Source organism: Streptopelia decaocto (genome assembly GCF_964273445.1).
Source record: "Streptopelia decaocto genome assembly, chromosome: 5".
NCBI classification, from domain to species: domain Eukaryota; kingdom Metazoa; phylum Chordata; class Aves; order Columbiformes; family Columbidae; genus Streptopelia; species Streptopelia decaocto.
Genome location: NC_138659.1, coordinates 22,024,293 through 22,046,239, shown reverse-complemented (window position 1 = coordinate 22,046,239; position 21,947 = coordinate 22,024,293). Strand labels below are relative to the sequence as shown.

Sequence of the window (21,947 nt, the reverse complement as noted above, 5' to 3'; positions counted from 1 at the left end):
CAGACCGCAGGCTCAACACTGGAGCACCTCTACCCCTTCAAGGAAGAGGTTAAAAGTATTTTCAGGTTTGTATCACTAGTTTTATTTGTGAATTCAGTAGTTCTTCATAGTTACACGAGTTACTGTGAATAATTTTAAACAATCTCAACTACAGGTATCTATGTGTGTATATATACTCAATGCTACACGCAAACAACATTATTATGAAAAAAGAGAACTTGAGTATTTTATGTCTAGTCCAACAAAAGGGGAATTAGCTGCCTTGATAATGTAGAAAGATGAAAGAACTATAAACGTGAAATAGAATTTTCTTTAGCCTGCTCCCATTAAGTCTTATGCAACTTTCCTCCACATAACTACACATTTGAAAACCTAACACAGCAAAAACCTGGAACATTTAAAGTTTTAGAAATACAGCACAGGACGTATCTAAACATATAAAGCTGACCATGATGCATAAAATAAAAGACGGCATTCCAAAAAATGGACAAAAAATAAAAGATGATTCCAAGTTCCTGCTTCTTAAACTCAGACAGGGGGCAGCACACTTTAAACATCATTTGAACATACATAGTTTTCACAAACTAACATAATGTTAAGTATTAAACAAGATAATGTGATAGCTTTAGTCAATTACTTTAATACTTTTTCAGGCAGATTAATGCCTACTATATCTACAGATTCCTAAGAATTCCCGACCATCATTTGTTTTTAGAATATTTTCCTTTTGTACATATAGTAAAAGAGCAGCAATTTCACCCTTTGAATTTTAGTTACTCTTAATTTCAGTAATTCACCAAAAGCTGTACCAATTTCTTAATCTAATCATTATGTAGCATTACAGGATACAGAAATCCTTCTACAAATTCTTTATGTTTTGTGAACAGCTGTTATGGTGTGCTTTCTGCAGCCAACATCAACTGTATAGATCTGTGTCATAAATCATGTTTTGCCACTGTTTATTCCTCTCCTGGGTTTACCCTCTTTCTTGAACATTTATGAAGCATTTCCTAAAGCTGTATATATTTCAGATATGTACTGAGACACCCCTATATTCTTGCTTGTAAAACAAAACACTTATTTATCAAACAGAGATTTTAAAAAAGCAATTATCCATAAAACTTGATATTAGAAATATTCAACTTAAAATAATACATTTTTAAATGGACATTTTCAGACTAAGCAAATTTATTCTCATCATTTCCACGTTTTCTGAAAATTGCATTAGAGGGGGCTGTGTGGAAGAATACTGGCTACAATTAAGTAGCAACTCTAAAAAGAGTTTAATATATATTCAAATGTTTATTACACCTCCAGTTTATATATCTTTCTCCTTAACCAATGCAAATGCAGGAAGTTCAGGGAGTTCCAAAGACGAGGTCCAATACAACCACATGGTTGATGCTGACTTCAGTAAAAAAAAAAAAACAAAACCCAACCTTTCTCTTCCTTTGGGTGTGGGAAATGGTAGACGAAGATCACGTCACTATTCTGTATATAATATATTCACTTTCTGTGCCTGCAATTTCTTCTATACGCTGCACAGTTCATGGTGTAGGACAGGCCTATTTTGAAGGTTCTCTGCAGCAATATAGCTTGAGAGAACTGCCTACTGCTGGCAGATGAAGGTGTGTATGTTACAGAACAAAGCCCTAGAAGCATCTAGAGTATCTATTCTTAAGTTGCAAGAAAGCTGGCGTAACAGTGAATTACATGTGTTAGCTTTCTGGAACTTCATTGGGGAAATATTTTGCATGTATTTTCATTACTAGAATCCTCATATAGTGCATCTTTACTAATAAAGCTCAAAATTTGCTTAATCTATGTGGCTATTAAAAAAAAAAAGTCATATATTTGGAACTAACAGCATCTCAAGAAGCAGTTCAACATGTGTTGAAAGAAAACAGATACTGTGGGTCAGCTGAGAGACCTTGGATCATATCCTGGGGGAAGGTTGGGAAAGCAGGAAAGAGTCCCCAAAAGTCAAAACTGCTATAAGAAAATATCAGTTCATCAGATAAGTTGTCTACTAGAATATAAGGCTGCTGTTAGAGGATGTAGGAAGGCAGCTAGGATAACCAAGGCCTCCTTAGAAGTACAGCTGGCAAGAGGGGTCAAGGACAGCAAAAAGAACTTTTTCAAATACATAGCAGATAAAACTAATACCAGAGGCAATGTAGGCCCACTGATGAATGGGGTGGGTGCCCTGGTGGCAGAAGATACAGAGAAGGCAGAATTACTGAATGCCTTCTTTGTCTCTGTCTACTCTGCCGAAGGCTGTGCTGGGGAGCCCTGTACCCCTGAGACCCCGGATGAAGCCAGGTCAATGGAGGAGTTTGCTTTAGTCGATGAGGACTGGGTTAGGGAGCAATTAAATAGTCTGGACATCCATAAATCCATGGGTCCAGATGGGATGCATCCGCGGGTGCTGAGGGAGCTGGCTGAAGTCATTGCTGGGCCGCTCTCCATCATCTTTGCCAAGTCTTGGGAAATGGGAGAGGTGCCCGAGGATTGGAGGAAAGCAAATGTCACTCCAGTCTTCAAAAAGGGCAGGAAGGAGGACCTGGGTAGTTATAGACCAGTCAGCCTCACCTCTGTCCCTGGGAAGGTAATGGAACAGCTTGTCGTTGGTGCCATCTCAAGGCATATCAAGGGTAAGAGGGTTATTAGGGGCAGTCAGCATGGCCTTACCAAGAGTAAGTCATGCTTGACCAACCTCATAGCCTTTTATGAGAATGTAACAAGGTGGATGGATGATGGCAGAGCGGTGGATGTGGTCTACCTTGACTTCAGTAAAGCCTTTGACACAGACTCCCACAGCATCCTCACAGCTAAGTTGAGGAGGTGTGGTCTAGACAATAGAGTAGTGAGGTGGGTTGCAAACTGGCTTAAGGAGAGAAGCCAGAGAGTGGTAGTCAATGGTGCGGAGTCTAGTTGGAAGCCAGTATCTAGTGGAATGCCTCAGGGGTCAGTGCTGGGGACAGTATTATTCAATATATTCATTAACGATTTAGACGAGGGAATAGAGTGTACTATCAGCAAGTTTGCTGATGACACTAAGCTGGGAGGAGTGGCTGACATGCCAGAAGGCTGTGCCGCCATCCAGCGGGACCTGGACAAGCTGGAGAGTTGGGCGGGGAATAACCTAATGAAATTTAACAAGGAAAAGTGTAGAGTCCTGCATCTGGGCAGGAACAACCCCAAGTTCCAGTATAGGTTGGGAAATTACATATTAGAGAGCAGTGTAGCGGAAAGGGACCTGGGAGGACAACAGGATGACCATGAGCCAGCACTGTGCCCTTGTGGCCAGGAAGGCCAATGGCATCCTGGGGTGTATTAGAAGGGGGGTGGTTAGTAGATCGAGAGAGGTTCTCCTTCCCCTCTACTCTGCCCTGGTGAGACCACAACTGGAACATTGTGTCCAGTTCTGGGCCCCTCAGTTCAAGAAGGACAGGGAACTGCTGGAGAGAGTCCAGTGTAGGGCAACAAAGGTGATTAAGGGAGTGGAGCACCTCCCTTATGAAGAAAGGCTGAGGGAGCTGGGTCTCTTTAGTTTCGAGAAGAGGAGACTGAGGGGTGACCTTATTAAGGTTTATAAATGTTTATAATGTTTATAAAGGGTGAGTGCCACAAGGATGGAGCCAGGCTCTTCTTGGTGGCAAACAATGATAGGACAAGGGGTAATGGGATCAAGCTGGAACACAAAAGGTTCCACTTAAATTTGAGAAAGAACTTCTTCTCAGTAAGGGTGACAGAGCACTGGAACAGGCTGCCCAGGGAGGTTGTGGAGTCTCCTTCTCTGGAGACATTCAAAACCCGCCTGGACATGTTCCTGTGCGACCTCACCTGGGCGTTGCTGCTCCAGCAAGGGGATTGGACTGGATGATCTTTTGAGGTCCCTTCCAATCCCAAACATACTGTGATACTGTGAACTGAAATGGTAACAATATTCATCCTGCATGTTTTTCACACAGATTATACAGGTTTGGATGTACATACCTTACATTTGAACACTGGGTTTTACTTAAATTAAAATGGGTTTCCAGTATGTCTTAAAGTTGTGTGATATGGCATATTTTAACTTATTTTAGGTAAACCAAACATGTTCAACTCGTTATTAAATGTACAAACCTCATAGTGTTCATATTCATCCACATCAAATGTCTTAAAGTCAAAAAATCCATGCTGCAAGGCCTAAAAGGCAATAAGGTGTCAGTTTATTCTGAAATATTATATATAATCTCACTTTATAATACTGATTTTGAGAATCAAAACTAAATTACTACATGTTTGTGCTTCCAGCTGAAGACAACATTACATTTGCACAGATTAACAACACAGACAACAAAAACTCCAACAAAGTCAAGAAAACATGTCAGGCTCACTATTTCCTCTTCAAACACATTACAATGGAACATAAGGTGGTTGCATATCACTTAAATAATTAATTTTTTCTCCCCACCCCACTGTGTATATTTTTTTCTTTAAGGCAGATGACAAATTAAAAAGCAATTCCCTTTTTGTTATACACTCATTCAATTATTTCTATGCTGAATACATTTTGTGCCATTGGACATAACAAAATATAAAACATTTAGGATTTACTGATTTTCTATACTTGATACTCTGATTTCACCACCATAATACCCCAGCATGGCATATACAGAATACAGTACCGTGTATAACCCTGTATTTTATGTGGGTTTTTAAAATTTTTTTTAATACACATTCCTCTGATAGATTGAAGTTCACTAGACTACGTTAGACAGTGTCTGTTACACCATTGAAAGAAGTCAAGTTTTGCATTTAATTACTGTACTATTGTTAAATATGCCAATTTTGTACTGAAGATTTGTGTATAATACCATATTAAAAACTATTCTACAAATGAAGAATTCTTAGCCCAAATGTCTTCCAAGGAATAGGTGGAAGACAGTTCTGCAGCATATATTTATACTGAATCTATTGCATTCCAAGAAGTATAGATATTACACAACATTCTGGGGTTTAGGTGTGATAAAAAGTACACCACAGATCTATGATTTAAAAAAACAACACCCAGTCTGCCATTATTTGCTACATATATACCTTTTTTAAGACAAAACAAAAATAGCTTTGTCACACACAATGTAAGCTCAATGGCTGGACCTGTCATGAAACATAAAATACCAAGAGGTTTATTTGAACAGCTGAGTTTGAAAAACATATTTCATTTAAGCATGGTTGGCTGGCTGCACTCCAGAATTCATAGGACCCCTGGATGACATGTGTACGATATATGTGCATGTAAACACCAAATTTACCCAGATAGACTAAGATTTTATTTTAGATTAAGGCATTTGGTTTCTGCTCCAAGTATTTTTATCTCTGTAGGCAAACTGGACAAAAATTCAATAAAATTTATGGGAACAAAGGAGGAAAAACTGATCTCAAAGTCCTTTTGGTATGTTGGTTGCAGATAAATTTCAGTGACTATACCTACTGCTTCACAGAGCTTTAGGATCTGTAGAATGTCACACAGATTAGAGTCTTTCTGTTAACTGACAGCTCCTTTCCCACCCCCAGAGAACTAAAAATATTAAGCTCGATCTCTTTTTTTCAATTTTAAGAAACACTTGTTCTACCATACTTTTAAGAATTACAAATAGTCTATAAAGTGTCTGTACAGAACTGTTCTACAGCCTGCTCCCTTCATCAAGATCATTGGGAATTGAACAAAATTTAATCCTTGCTTATAGTATGAAGTAAACACTATAACACAAGGTTGCCAATTAAAAGGTGACATAACATAAAAAACCCCTATATTGGAGCTTAGTATTCCTGAAGACCAGGACTGTTGAAAGTGACACATCAAAACATTAGAAAGATATACTAGTTTTCATTCTTTCTAAACAATTCTGAAAATATTAGTGTCAAACAATGAACCAAGTGTTTTGGGGGAAAGTTGGGGCCAAGTTCATGCAAAACCTGCCCAGATTAAATCACAGTATAGCTCTGTATCTGTCTCACTTTGTCACCCTTGTTATTCCCTTTTACCAATGGCTACAAATGTTCTATTAGCAGTCCCAGTGCACTGGTAAGACCTGGCAACAGCCAAGCCTGGTGGGTTTGCTCATTCCAGTTCAGAAGGTGAAGTTCAGAAAGTTGTCAAAGGCCAGGCCAGCCAGGTGAAAGTGTAACCTCCTGGTGTCACTGCTTAACCACAGCCCTCAGTACCTTAGGCTTCATGACAGCGTATTATCCATTCACACACATTCTGCTTTGAAAATACATTACAAAATTTGGTTTAACAGTATCTTCCTTTACATTTTAGATCTGTCACTTTAAATCTGTTTTGCCAAGGAAAAGTGTTATTACCTTATTTATTCCCTGCAAACAGTCCAAGATCGTAAGATTGTATGTGCAGTTCCCAAATGAAGCATCCCTATAGATTTAATACAAATGAATATACACAGAATTAATTTTAATACTCAAGGAAGGGCAGCACACAGAGTATATTCAAGTTATTAAATCCCCACTGAGAAATCTGAATTAAAGTTAGAAGATGACCTCTTTCTAGAAGCTTGCTCATGCTAAAGCACTCCTCTCCCAAAGATGAAGCTCAGTGTAAACGCAGTGAGATACTATGAATTATTTTAAGTGCACATTTTACATCATCTAACTACATGTCCTTTACCACATCACTTAGGGTGTCCTGGAACAGGAAGCTTTGTGTACTCTCAACTGTTTAAGGGTAGTAGCAAATAAAGCAAAAATTGCTTTAACCGTTATTCAAATCTTAATTGCGTTACACTGTCTAATAAGGAAAGGCAAATAGACTAGTAGTTCAGATTTCTTTTACAGTCTCTCATTTTGATGCCTGATTACACATATGATTAAAAATTATCCAGATATCATTAAAGTTTAAATTACTTGACCTCGGTTCTGCCACTATGAAAATAACGATTTCTCTTTAGAAGATGACAGGATACCCTCAGGCAAAACATATTCAAGTAGTAAGAGACACCAACATTAAAAAAAGCCCCACAAAACACAACACCACCAAGAAAGTAACAGCAATAAATGTATTATGGGAAAGGAAAAAATACTTTTGAAGGCCTGCTTCAGACCAGTTTGTGCTTTAACAAAATTCTACCTGGGAAGATTATTCCCCACTCACTCAATTAAAGAAATCTTTTATAGTGTTGCTCTAAGCTATCTTATCCAGAATGCTAAGAACCGTAGTTTCTCAGAATATCAAAGTTTTAGGTTTCTGACAGATACATCTTTTATCTATAATTGACTCAAAATTTCAATCTCTCATTGAAAACCTTCCTTTTTTGATAGTCTACTTGCTATTAGTATGAAATTCGTTATATTGATATGCTCCTTCAACCCCAACTAAGTAGAATATTCTCACTCATTCTTTTACAACAGAATAAATATAGCAGTTTTGAGCAAGCATTGTTCATAGAAAATGTATTTAAGAAAATGAAAAGCTATAGTTCTGGTAGTGTCATATTACAGGCAGGCTACTCTAGACAAGCTTTCAAGTCATTAGATTATTGCAAAGTACTTAGCCACAATGCTTTAGAATGGGAACTTTAAAGTGTGAATAAACCTTCAATAACCGAATCCACGGACATTCTTCAAAATGAAAAGCCATAAAGTATTTTCATTACCTTAGATAAGCAAAACACACTAAAGCTATAAAATATAAACTTTACAGACAATATGCTTTGTCAGGGATAAGTTGAATAATGGATCATTTTAGCACAAAAGCATTTTATCAAACAGAAAGGTCTTCTGAGCAAAAAATCTTCAGGCCTCAGTGGGAACACATACAGAGCAGAAAATCTTTAAAAGCTGTACCAGTTTTCTGAAGGAGCTGACAGAAACAACAAAAACAACAACAACAAAACCTAAGCTAATGTAAACCACACAACTAAGAATTCCGAGAAATATAAATAGAAGATATGATTGTAGCAGATGTTCTATATTACATGTTAGGTTGCAAAAACAATAATATATAGAGAGAGATAAAATAAAAATGATAGCTACTTCTTCAACTGATAAGGCATCCGATACTGCAGCACATAAAAACAACACTGGGAAAAGTCTCTAATCCATTAAGAAGCACTGTTAGAGCAAGAGAGAAGGGAAAGGAGAGCAGGGGGAGGACACTGAACTTGACCTAGATGTACAAGATAAGCTGATCACAGTTGCAGGTGTATTCTTAGCTCTGTTCCCACAGACAGCTATGACAGCTGAGTGCATATGGACACATGCAGCTCACACCCACTGCCCCCAAATCCAAGCCACACCTGTCCCATTGCTGTTGCTGTGCACGTAACCATTACAGTAGGTGCACATGCACCAGAGAAAACTGCTCTGCTGACACCTGCCATCCGCGCACAGTGAAATAATAAACTGAAACCCAGAAAAATTCCAAATAGGCCAAGTTTTGGAATGAACAAGTAAAAAAGCTGTTTAAATCCCCACATTAAGATAAACTCAAAGAACAGCAGTATTCTAATGATCTTTATTTTTTTTTTAAAGAAATGCAACGCACTGACTTAAGATCTGAAGAACTCACACCCCCATCTATCTTCTGTGGGAAAAGAAAATATTGTAACAAAACCATAAACAAATGCTAGACATGAGTGACACTACAGCGCAGTAGTGAAATAACGCCAGGAAGCTGTGGCTTAATGTTACCTAATGCTTCAAGGGAAAGCATCATGTTTGATGAACCATGGCAAATATTAAGCATATGACACCAGACCTGCCATTATCACTCTCTACCTGTGCTCCTCAAGTATCTTCTGGTAAGAAAACACAAGCAAATAATCAAAGTTCCTCTTACCGTAATTTGGAAAACAAAAAAATTGGAACAAAGTCTATGTACTTACTTTTCCTTAAAGCCACAGCCATTTTCATTTTAGCACTCCAAAACTTTCTCAAGGTAAATCCAGGAATATACCTGGTTTGGCTTGTTTGCTTGTGGTTTGTAGGGTTTGTTTGCTTGTGGTTTTTGTGTGTTTGGTTTTTGTTTGTTTTCCTGGTTTCCAAAAGTACAACTGGCTGATCAGAATCAATTCCAGACGCACACCGCTTTCTGAAACTGCTTTATGCTCCAGAATTTTAAGCTAAGCCATCCACAGGTATTCAATTTTAGGTATAAGAACAAGGAAATTAATCTGGCAGAAATTTTACATATAATCCATGGGAACTCTGTATGCTGGATCCATTGATATAGTAAAGCAATATCTGAAGTACAAGGAAGGTGTTTGTGGACTCAGAAGATGAAACTGAAGTTTAGAACAGACAGCAAGCAACAAAATGCACTTTACAGAGCTGTTTTAAATATTAAAAATTAGTTTATTTATGAAGTAAGGTTGCACCATACTTATGAAGTGATACATTTTTATATTCAATCTTCTTATCAAATAGATCTTCTAATATTATTCCAGAGAAGTCAAAGAGCATTTTGCAGAAATATTAGAGGAAAGGCGCTTAATGCCCATCTTATCAGCAATTTCATGTCTAGAAAGGCCTTGAAATACTCAAAATGCAAAGATTAAGAGTTTATAGTGACTTGATTTCCTGAACATTTTAAATAAATTACTTGTAAAATATATTTTTGTTTAGAGGAAGTTGTCCAAGGTATTTTAAATCACTAATTAGTTTGATTCTTACTGTGTTAAAAGCAAAACCAAAACAAATCTCCCCCACAGTCACCTAGAGGAATCCCTCCAGGCTGGGGCTGAGTTATCAAGTTCTTTTTCTAGCCCACAGAAATCACTAAGAAGTCATGTCAAATCATTTAGAAGCTTTGTAAATATTTAGAAACCAAATTTTATCTTATTTTCTGCATCCTCCTGAATTAATGCATTTACTGGAAAAAATAAATATTTAAAAACTAATGCAGAACAGCTAGTTCAATTTCACTGTTCTTTGTGTCAACCCATCTTCCTTCCTAGTGATGTATAAGTTTCCAGATCATGCTGATAAACACTGGATACTGCCAGAACTTTAAAAAAAAAATCCTGTTAGAAATATAGCTATGCTCATATCACACTGACTTGAGAAGTCAGTTATACAGCGCTAAATCCATCAGCATGCATTTTCTTTTTACCAGTGACAGATCTATTTCAAAGTTTTAGTGCAATAATAAATAATACTAATTTTAGCTTGCTTAAAATGCAATCGGTTCTCAGTGGGCCACACTTCGTACCACAGTAAAACCAAATGCAAGCACTAACAGTTATGAGGAAGATAACAATTACAATTAATTCCAGACACTTCCTATTTAAACTTATTCTCCTTTCTCTACCACACACAGTCAGCATCCTACCCTAGGAAAAACTAATGCATGTGCTTTTGTAATTTTTAACCTACTGGGGCTACATATGCATATACAAAAACATTTAGGAGCTTTTACTGGTAGAAATGAAGCTATTTGGATTTCAAATATTATACCTTTGTGTTCAGCTCAGAACTCTGTTTAAAAAAGCATACAAGAGAAAGGAATGCTTCGCTTCATGTCAGAGTAATAGAATAGAGCACATACAGTACCACCTGCACAGTTCTACAGTGCAGGTGCTTGGATTTCTGTTGCTGATCACATTCCATTACAGTATTCTTCCAGTCTTTCATGGCCAAATACATAACCACCTTGATTTTCAAACACTGTTTTACCAACTATTACCTGATAGTACTTTAATTGCTTTCAAAATGTGAATATTTCCATGAGACACAGCTGTAGTATGAATCTGAGCCGGCATTACAGAGCTGCAAATCCCACATCCAATTTCACAGTTATTGTAGCTGACCTCAATACTGCACGCTTTTCCTTTCACCAAACCTCTAACCACTGTCAACAACAAAACAGTTTATTTCCCCAGCACTTGGCAATAAAGAAACAAAACCCAAAAGCTACAAAATCTAGCTCTGAAATTCATGTCATATCTAGAGACTGAACACAATAATACTAAAATGCATTTGTTTTTTCTCTTTAATAAAACGTCAATACAGAGTAGTTTGAAGTAAAAATCTAAAACTTAGTTTCACAATAGAGAACTGCTATTTATGATGATTTAAAATGGTCTTAGCACCATTTTGTTAAATGTAAGTGAAGATACAGCACAATATCTTCAAGACACCAGAGCATCACTGTGACAGCAAATGTGACAGCAAATCAGCCAAAAATAAGGTGCAAGTATCTCAGAGATAGTAGTGCCTTATCTTCCTGCTTTGTCTTTAGCTTTTTCTATTATAAAAACACCACCCCCCAAAAAATCCACGTATCTTGTAAGAACAGCATTCTGATTTCCTTCTACCCCTGAGCAATATTTGCTGAAGCTGTCTTCAAATGAAATAGCGGCTGAAGATCTAAGCCGATTAAGGCTTTTTGAGGTCACTGAGCTAGATGGAAGTCAATCGGTTTCCCAGCAATCACTTCATGTAAACATATCTCAATACGCCATAAAGAATCTGACAATCCTGCAGCTTCCAACTATTGAAAGCTGTCTATTTTTTTTCCAATTAGAAGACACTGCACATATCAAATGAACAAACCTGTTAATTGGTCTAGCTGTAACACTTAACTGATCATTGCTCACCGGTAAACTCTTGCACTTGAACCTACTGAAATTGAGATTACCTTTACTACAGAAGTTACATCTAAGTTCCAATAATAAATTCAAGTCAGTAAGTCCTGAATACCATGATTAATATCTCAAACTATTTCATTCCTAGACCTTAGAAGAGGTGGGAACAGGTAAGACATTTTTTTTTTTTCACTGTACACAAGTCATTTTAGTCCTTTCCAAGACACTAAAGATGTGGAAGGAGCAGAAACTCTCATAGCACCAACTTGTTTCTTTACAGCATTGCCTGATGCCAAGCAGATCTACCTGGGGCAGCGCTGCTGCTTCCAGCACAGGTTCCTCTGCTTGCGCCTCTGCATCATGCTGTGCTTTGCACCAGAGATGTCTCAATGTCTTAGGATGGTCAGGGGGAGCAAACAATCTCAAAGGCTTTCTTCCCTATTCCCAGCTAGTCTAGATTGTCCCACCACAGGCCCTCATCGAATCTACTTGCCCCTCTCTCAGCCTTCATCATTCTTAAGCTCCTTATGTATTATTCCAGAACTTTCCTATGAAACCACCTCACAAATATCCCCTCCCTATCGGATTCCCCAGTCATAAGACTGTTCTGCAAACACTATTTCTCCTAAGTTTTGTGTCTTGCAATTTTGGGATCTGACAACTAAGGTTCTTTGCTTTGTCAGAACCTTTTTTCTATACACCTTAATCTTTACTACCTAAAGACACAGCAATTTACTCTAATTCCAAACAGTAATTTTTTTAATCTGATGAACAAGATACAGCTATTCTCAGGTAAAATACATCCTTCACTACTAAGAGTTTTGCTTTCTAAGCAAGTTTTGAATAAACTAAGCTTAATATTCTGAAAAATTTAAGTCATTTTATTATTGAAAACTCTTGTATGAAAGAAATACTCCTGCCAAAGTTGAACCACTGAGAATGTTTTTAGACTCCACTAAAATGTTACACAGTAATCTCCAGAAGGAAGGGAAATATGGCAGGGAAACATTTCACTTGTTTGTTTCCCAGAAGAACAAGGAGACAGGAATGTATTGACACTGTTTCTGTGCTCCGAATAGAGTTTGCTTTAAAGACCTTCTTGTAGCAATTTTTCAATAGCTGAACCTTCTGTGAATGGAAAGGACCAATGTAATTATTCCAAACTGGGAAAAGATCAGGAATGAAATAACCTAAAAGGTGGATAAAATTATACATTATTCTTAATTTAACTTAAATCATCACTCCTGTATCTTATACAGAATTTAGAGATGATAAAAACAAGGTTTTTTTAATTATTATTTTTAATGCATTGAACCAAATATGTTTTATATTTAGCTGAAAAAAATATGGATATCAACAGCTCAGTGAACTTCTTGGGCTTTGGAGAGCTATTGATGACCAGGTGAATGTATAAACTCCCTGACAATAAAAGCTATCACTGATTTGATACCTTTTTAAAAAATGTGTTTGATGGTTTAAGATTTCAAAGTCAAACTGGTCTTCACATACAAACGTACTGTCCTGATATTTTATACTGCATCTGGCTGCTGTAAAGGCTATAAGAGAGACAATCTGATCTTCCTTTGCTGAGTGGCTGCAGAATCAGATGAATTTGATATAGACAAAGTAGGTCTACATTCACAAATGCATCATCTGACAGTGAACACTACTTGTAAAATACTGATTCCCCTAAAAAAGAGGGTATTGACCTTTTTGTAGTTGCCTTTTCTTGCCAGTGGTTGCACAATAATAGTGTGAGATCTTCCCATTCAGAGAGTACAAGGGCATTTCATGATCCACACCATGAAAAAAAATCCGGCAACCTCTTTATTAGATAGGCATGATAGCTAGAACTCCTCAGATTCAAGTCTTGATATGCCTTTAGTACTAAGAATAAATACAGATTGATAGAAATTATCTGTGATTCATTGAAAACAGAAAGGCAATTTAATAGCTAGAACATCAATACTTGTTCTGTAAAATAGAGAAAAATATAACAGCATAAAACACCCTTCATTCATGGAAGTCTAGCTGGTTATGTACTAGGTAATTTAAAAGATTTAAATGACTGCCAAATAGTAAAACGCGATACAACATAACGAAAACTTTTAATTGCTAAGTCACAAACATGCTAAGAACTAGTTTCTAAACCTGACAGTTTTCAAGACCAATCTAAATGGCTTTATTATTCTAACACAGAGCAACTAATTCCACCAGAAGTAAAAAAAAATATTTTTTCTGGAGATCAGTCACTTCCATACATCTGTACAGACATGAAACCCTTTTCTGGGAAGGAAAGCTGAAAAATTTATGGTTAGCAAATTCCAACACAGAAAAGTCAGGCCCATTTCTCATGTTCACATACCTAAATGGAAGATATGGTGGATTAGATCCAGACAAGAGTGTTCTGTAAGCTTCTTCTGGTGTTTTCTTCAAGTATATTACCTAAAGCAGGAGAGGAGAGAGGAAAAAAAAATAAGCATTGAGCCTGAAAAGTCATTAACTATACATATACTTCCCTCACCCCACTAAACTCTTGTACACTATACTCCTTTGTGACTGACTCCCATGACATTTATGTCAGAAAAGACACTAAGAGATTCAGAAATTAATGGAAGTCAGAGACTTCTGGTTTGTGTCGTTCCCCCCCTTTAAAAATAAAAATTAAAGCCCCACATATTTCTGCAACTGAGAGACTTTAAGACAGACTCAACACTGTGCAAAGATGAAAAATAGGCATCTATGTCTGGAGGTTTCTGTCCAGCTTCACATGAGTCAAAACATTATCACAGCAGCTGACAAAGGAAACATTTCTCCAGGACAGTTCAATGGGAGATTTTGCAACATAAACATTTTTTAATTTGTAATTATCAATATTAAACCACTAATTAACAAAAAATATCCAAATCAACCAGCTGAACCTGTTACTATGAGACCAACATATAGTTACTGTAACACCCTAAGCCAAGGCTCATTTTGCTATCGCTGAGCACTAGCAGCTCAGCTTGCTTAAGAAATTGGAATACAACCACAGCTTGTTACATTCCAATTCATATCTGTGCAGTAAAACTGTTCCTAAAAGAAATTTAACTTGGAATACATATTAAACAAGGACATTATTTACAAAAATATTTAATCCAGCTTAGAATTACATATTTCATGTGTACAAATATGTTTTGTAAACAAACCACATAATTTTCCTAGACATTCCCCCACCTCACAACCAGCAGTTACTTTTGAGTTCTATGCATACTTAACTGTTGAATACAAACTATTCTAATAATTATTTTCTTAACCAAGACATAAGCTGGTTCCTGATATAAAAGCTTTATTCAGCTTTTGACCTTCAATACATTAGAGTGTAGGTAAGTGGTGGTCACTCCAGAATATTTGCCATTTGCTTTCCGTCTAGAGTCATATCTCAAGTTAATAGGATTCTTAGCATTCTCTAAGCAGTCAACATGGTAGGTAGATTTTCTTACATTAATTTCTTCCTCAAGCATGGAGACCACACACAGAAAAGACAAGATCAGGACAAAACAACAAAAAAGTAAAAAAGTCTGAGAAACTCTGTCATGTTGCAATAAAAAGAGGGTACAGAATCATCTGTTTTTCATCTACCACCTGTTTGACTGCTTTGAACAACTGCTCTAATTTGGGACTAAAACCCTCCACAAAAATTGATTTGCTTTCAAAAGATCAGTTCCCTGACACGGAGCTGTATTTCAGCCTCAGGCTCTGCTGTTGCTGCTCCACTCACCGTGGTCACACTGACAGCACAAATCAGTATGACCAGTACCCAAAAAGAAGAACAAACCCTATTTTTCTTCCATGTTAAATCTCAATACCGCGGTACTGTATCTATTGCTGTTTCATTTAGCAAGTGCCCAAATTACATGTTTTTCAAAATTCATGTCCCTGTATTTGGCCCAACTTCCCTCCTGAAACTCTAAAAGCAAAGGTTTTCTGAAGCCTTCCACCATCAAAACAGACCATATTTCTATATGAAAACCATTCAATTTATTCTGTATTATCAGAGCAGTTCCTTCTAACTCAATTATTGGACTCTTTGTTGTTGGGGTCAAACCAGTAATTACTAATATTGAAACAGTACTTAATGGATATACGTATGTACTTATTTCAACAAGTGAAGGGCCCATTTCTTTCTATTTTTTTGCTGTAATGGTCTGTCTGCAGCCATGATTGATAAATAATGGCACCACGTTCATGCTTTCAACCCCTGCAGCATAGCGATGCCGTTCTGTTTTCACAGCCATTAGCAAGATTCTTTCAGTGAGTGAAATAAGTCTCCTTTATATTTTCTTTATAGTCCTTCACACGGGGAAGGTTGGGCATCTAAGAACAACACATCCTGTGCAGTAGATTTCAGCGGCAGTTGTCTTTCAGAGAAAAACACTGATTTTATCCATGCCAATTAATATTAATAATCACATCAATTAGCTTACATTTAAAGCCTAAATTCCTCCTTGCAGTCAAAAGATGTTTAGAAGGTAGTTCAGAGGACTTCAGGCAAAGATGAGTTTCCATCTTACACAGTTAGCAAGCCATAAAACTGAAGTAGGTGCAAAGTTGTATCATATTAATATTTTCCACTGCAGCAGTTTTTATTTCACAGAAGTTACGGTACTTCAAAGCTGTCTCTGCTCAAAGACACGTACTCATGACATTCTGAACCAAACACTGCGAGTTGTCTGTCCACAAAGTTCATAATAAAGATACCACAATGGAAACAAGAAAAAGATACAAAGAACACAGAAGGAAGGAGAGAGTAAGATACACTGAACAGAGCTCCCGAAAAAAAAAAAGTAGTATTGCAGATGTCAAGAATAATGCAATAACCGAAGGAGGAAGGATAATGAAATGGAGAAGGAAACACTACAGTACATGTCTTTAGTACTTAAAAGTAGTGATATCCATTATGGAAAATCAAGAAAACTGTTTTCTGATTCATCTTTATCAATGAAAACTCAGCAACTGAAACTTAGCCTCATTTTTAGATCTAATATGATGAAACTTCTCAGTGCTTTCATTCTGCAACATACACAAGTTAAAGAAAAACAAAAGCAACACACGGAGCCTGTTGTGAATAGCTGGTATGAACTGAACATATATCTAGGAAGTAATGCAAGTAAAAGCCTTGAAAAAAGAATTCACTTTCCAGATAGTGATTATTCTCTTGCGATAATTGTTTTACAAGAGACAAGGTTCTCTTCCCTTTCCCTCCTGTGACTACTGTAACTTGTGTCATGTGGCACTGCTATCTGTAAAAAAGCAGATTCAGCAAATACTGAAAAATTCCAAATATATTTTTTTTTTTCTGGGACATTTCCATTATTATGTTCTCAACTTCCTGAATGATGTGGTTGAAAGATAAAGCTCTCCATGGTTGGGACACTATGCAGGCACATGACATGTAGCAATACTGGCCACATACACACTGCCAAAAAAACCCACAACTTCATACCATACGCTCTAAAAAGTTTACAGAACAAAAAGGGAATTAGTATTTTGCAAGTCCATCTCAACACTCACCCACAATATTTCAAATAGAATTTGGACTAATCTTGTTCCCACCCACACCTGCCATTTTCTAATTAGAATTCTATGGGACAGATCCACTCGAGCCGCGAAGTTACCACAAGAATTCTGTGAAGCCAATCTAAAGCGGTCTCAAGAAGGGTGTGGCATCTGGAAAGACTTTGCAAAACCTGGTAGCACCATGTTTCTGATATCACTGAACAGCCTGTGGTGTAGACTTGGCCATTTAGGAGGAACTCTGAACTTCTCTAAGATCAGAGAAGTTGGCATGCTGTTCTGTTCTTGAAAACTTTAAATACTCGTATTATTTAAATAGCTCTTAATCTGAATTTTATAACAGAAGTAATCTTTACAGAATCCTTAAAAGCAAGAACAATAATTTATCAGCTGGACATGATTAGTCCAAATGTATTGAAAGACATAGTAAAAACTGAAATTTAGAAAATGCAACTTCCTAAGATACAATTTACAACAGGCAAGCCATTGCCAATAAGGTTTCAAGACTTATGCTTAAACTTATGGCTCTCTTATTAAAATATTTTAATAGCTATAGGGTATTTCAGTTCAATATGTCTAAGAAGCTGTTTAATGGAACAATCTAAGTTGCATAATCACCACTGGAAACACATTCCTAAAAACCTGATCCACTGTTTTCCACGTTTCATTTTACACTTAATATTTTAACACCACGACAAAAAAAACAAGTCTTCTCAATTAACTTTCACACATTGGTAGCGTTCTTCTCTGTAAGGCTTTCTGGTCTTAAAAAGCTTGTATAACTGAAGAAGAGAAAAAAATCTAGATAGACCTTAAATCAAAGATTACATACATTTCTGTCATAATTTGGATATTCAAATTGCAATACATCAAACTGGCAGTTGGCAGTTCTTTTCCTGAAGGATATGCTTAGATTCCTTCGGGTCAGGAAACGTTCTGTCACATAATCTCAGAGTGCACATTTACTGCATCTGACTGAACATCTACAGGCAAGCCACTCAAAAAATGCAAATATTATTTCTTGAGTGTAAAATGAATATGCCTGGATTAAAGAAGATAAGCTCCTGCAGCAAAAAATACCCCACAAAACAAAATAGATTAAGTAGATAATATATTTTTAGAATAAATATTCATTTTATGAATTTATTGGCATTAGTATCAACTGTTAAAGGTGAAAGAACTCCCATAGCACTTGCAAGTTCAGGAATATATGTCTACAGATGTAACTCTGGGAAGACATACTTATGTAATATATTGGATACCTTTATGCAAAATGTTTTGTCATGCTATACTAATTTGAGAGGAATTGTAAGGTGACTACAAGGTGTTTTCAAAAAGAGAGTGAATACTTTTTTGTAATGGTAACACTGTATTAGTAAAGAATTCTTGGTACATAATATCTTCAATAATCAGAAGATATTTAAAACATCTATTAGCCTGGCAAGAGTAACAGTATCAAAGCCAGTGTAAATCACTTGCCTATGCTAGCAACTAAGAGCTATAAGAAGCTTAAAACAGACTAGGCAAGGGTTAAATGTGCCTGTAGTTGTGGCACACTAATTCACCTTATTGTACACATAAGCTAACATCCAATGTGTAATGTACCACCTGATATCCGTTATCAATACATATACAGATACACCCTGGTACATGCACTACACGTTCCCTGTCTTGACTTTCTTTAGAGGGATTTCTGCTGCCCTCCCCACCGTGTATGTCCTTATCCCCAGGTTTAGGTGCTAAGCAGGCTCCTTCAAATAAGAACTACCAAATATATCAGACTGTTCCCGTATTTAAGTCTTAAATACTGTAAAATTGGCATGGTCTTACTTAGCTGATCAGTCCTCTTCTTGGAGGACTTGCATCTTATGCAGCTCCTTAGCTTTCTGTTCCTACAACCTGGCTTTGCAAGTTCTCTTCCCAAACAGTAGCACCCTCTCCTTGGGCCTACACACTACTGATAAGGGCCTTTTAACCACTCCTCAGACACAGAGAGGCTACTTAGTTGAGATAGTCAGATAACAAGGACTGGATAAGGGGAATAAAAAAAAGAAAAAAAAAAAAATCTCATCCTCTTCAGAATGCCAGCGTCCTACCCTTTCCGAGGCTTCTGAGATGTACCAGAGGTGAAGGTGGGATCAGACAAGGGCAATCCAGTGAAGGCAATTAGATGCTGTAATCTATGTATGTGCTAGATCAGTGCTCTCTAGCTACCGGCTTAATTAGAAGTGAATCTTTCTAAATACAGAACTGGAGATATAATGATGCAAACAGAAAAAGAGCAATCTGAATGGAATGACTGAAACTTCTTTAAACTATAGTATGGGAATAACTACTGAAGATGCTACAATTCAGACATATTTTGGACCTGAAGGGACAGTGAAGCTTATACACTATTGAATTTGGAGGCTCCTTAAACAGAATCTAAACCACAGAATTGGAAATTAATTCCAGCATTATTAAATATAGCCTTATACAGTCAAAAACATTAACAAATTTAGAACATTCTAACTCATCTGTTCTTACTATTCATTTTGCAGAGTCGTTTCAGCAGGTTTACCCCCAAGGGTTAAAAATCTAACCCAAAGATTTTTAGAATTTGAATTTATCTCTAATTTTTTTTCCATCTTTAAATTTAAATAGATCATCTTTGTCAAGAGCATTTACACACTATTCCCACACCTGCAGTAAAACACGTTTAATTACAAGAATCTGCAACCTAAAGTCTTTCAGCATTATCATCTGCATTTATTGAGCTTTGCTTTCTGCATGACCTCAGGCCTGAAAGGAAACCACCAGCTTAAACACAGCATAAAGCCCGACTTAACAGAGAATTCAGAACTCAGCTGACCATGTGGGTGTCAGCTCAGGACCAAGAGCTCCTCAGTTCCAATACTTTACCATTGTAAAACATGCTATAGCAAAAACTCTGAGTTTTCTAGAAGCGTGCTCCAACCCTGGACAGTAGAGCCAGATGGTGAAATTGAAGTTTGGGCAACACTGCTATGAAGACAAAAGCAGCTGTGCAAGGTGTCAGCTTGGGACTATCAAAACTTACATGATCAAAACTCACAATAAATTAGGCTTAAGTAACTAAGACTGGCTTGTGTATTGCATATTATCTGCAATAACAGAAGGCTGAAGTATCTCTGTTTTTCCATTATCCTGGGTAGGCTCTGACAATTAACTGAGAAAAGAATTTCATTCAATAATCACTACAGTTTTGGTATAATAACTTCATGAAAGGCTGTGAGTTTTTCTTCTCCCCAGTATGAATCTCACCACTGCCATGAGCAGCAAGCAATCCTTAGACAGCCAAGTTTAGATCTAAGTTTGTGCTTCACATTTTTGACATGCAAGAAAATGAAAGTTAAGTGTTAAAGACAGGGTTTCCCTAAAACTCATACAGCAGAACTTTCAAAGACAGCTTACAGAACCATCAAATTACAACCTGCCCGTGTCCCCAAAGGACCATCCCCTGAGATGCTGTTTTACACACAGCAGATGTCTCTTAAGGAAGGCTAGAAGTATTCATGCGATAAATCATACTTACAGCATATGCACCTATTAAAAATGCTGCATTTGCTCGTTTCCGCTGGTCAAAACTGGTATAGTACACGATCTTCTTTCTTGATAGGCTGAAATACTGTTTTTAAAACAAAAACAAAACACACAATATTTACTGAGAGAATACATGTTAAAATACTTTAAAAAGTCACTTTTGCAAAACTGAAAAATAAGTCTGAAAAAATTCTTACAGAGAAGATCCTTAAAGGAGAAAAAAAATTACCAATACCACAAACAATCTTCTTAAATAATAGATAAGAGTGCAGGACAACAGCCACTGTATCAGTGTGGGTTTCTTAGTTGCTGTGCAAAAATATCCTATAAAATGCAGTTGAACCAAAATGTTCAGTATAAAATTCTGGATTTATATTTCCAAGTTTTAAATATTTGAACAACAGCTTATGAATGTTGATTAAGGAGATTGAAATTTTCAGACTAAAACATCCTCCTATGAGTTAAATCGCTTTAGCACATAATTCTGTGGAGAAGACAGTAGAAAAACTGAAGCAATCAATCTTACAGGCATTTTATAAGTTGAACACCATCTTCCATCTATGCTACCTAAAGATGCGGTAACAGACATCTTCAGAAAGCTTCAACAGCAAGAATTTATAGAAGAAAAAATTAAATTATTGCATCAGTGAAAAGCCTGAAAAAGGGTATGCAGAGACTAAACTAGTAACACTTGCAATTCTTCTTTCTTTAGGAAGAAAAGAAGCCTCTGTCAGAATCCCGTGCACAAAACTCCCATTGAAAACCAGACCAACAAGCCCCAGAAAAGAACAATAATGACGAACTGAAGCAAAACATTTAAAGCCAGAAAGATATAAAATTGTCACTTAAAAACGACAAGTTGGATAGTTTCTTGCATTATTATCTTTTTAGCTTCATGAATTGCTACGCCTTTATTATATTCTGCAGCACTATTGCACATGTTTTTCCTGACAGATTTCTGCAGTACTAGTACAGTTTTGAGGAAGTCAGATAAACATACTGGATTCTGCTTCTAAATATTTGAGGTGTGTTTCTATTCATAAAAATTGCACATTTTATAAACTGCCTTTATACCAGTGCTCCTGTTACTCAGATTCAGGTTTTTAACTCCAATTGGACAACTTTAATTTACTTTTCTTACTCTTGGCACTAATGACACTTGGGTGTGTGGAGATAAGGTAACTGCTGCAGAATTGTGTTTCATTTAATTCATGCCAACTGTATTTCAGCTCCAGAAAC

The 21,947-nt window shown here is 36.7% G+C and overlaps 1 protein-coding gene across 3 annotated transcripts in view; it reads right to left on the bottom strand.

Annotated features, from left to right (window-relative positions):
• CDC14A (cell division cycle 14A) overlaps positions 1–21,947 on the bottom strand; it is a 62,889-nt gene that overhangs the window by 24,178 nt on the left and 16,764 nt on the right. For all 3 annotated transcript variants that reach the window (XM_082052295.1, XM_082052297.1, XM_082052296.1), the window contains 4 exons: positions 20,701–20,793; positions 13,957–14,036; positions 6,358–6,424; positions 4,132–4,194 (listed from right to left, as the gene is read on the bottom strand). In XM_082052295.1, the coding sequence (XP_081908421.1) occupies positions 4,132–4,194; positions 6,358–6,424; positions 13,957–14,036; positions 20,701–20,793 (303 nt within the window). The remainder of the gene's footprint in view (positions 1–4,131; positions 4,195–6,357; positions 6,425–13,956; positions 14,037–20,700; positions 20,794–21,947) is intronic.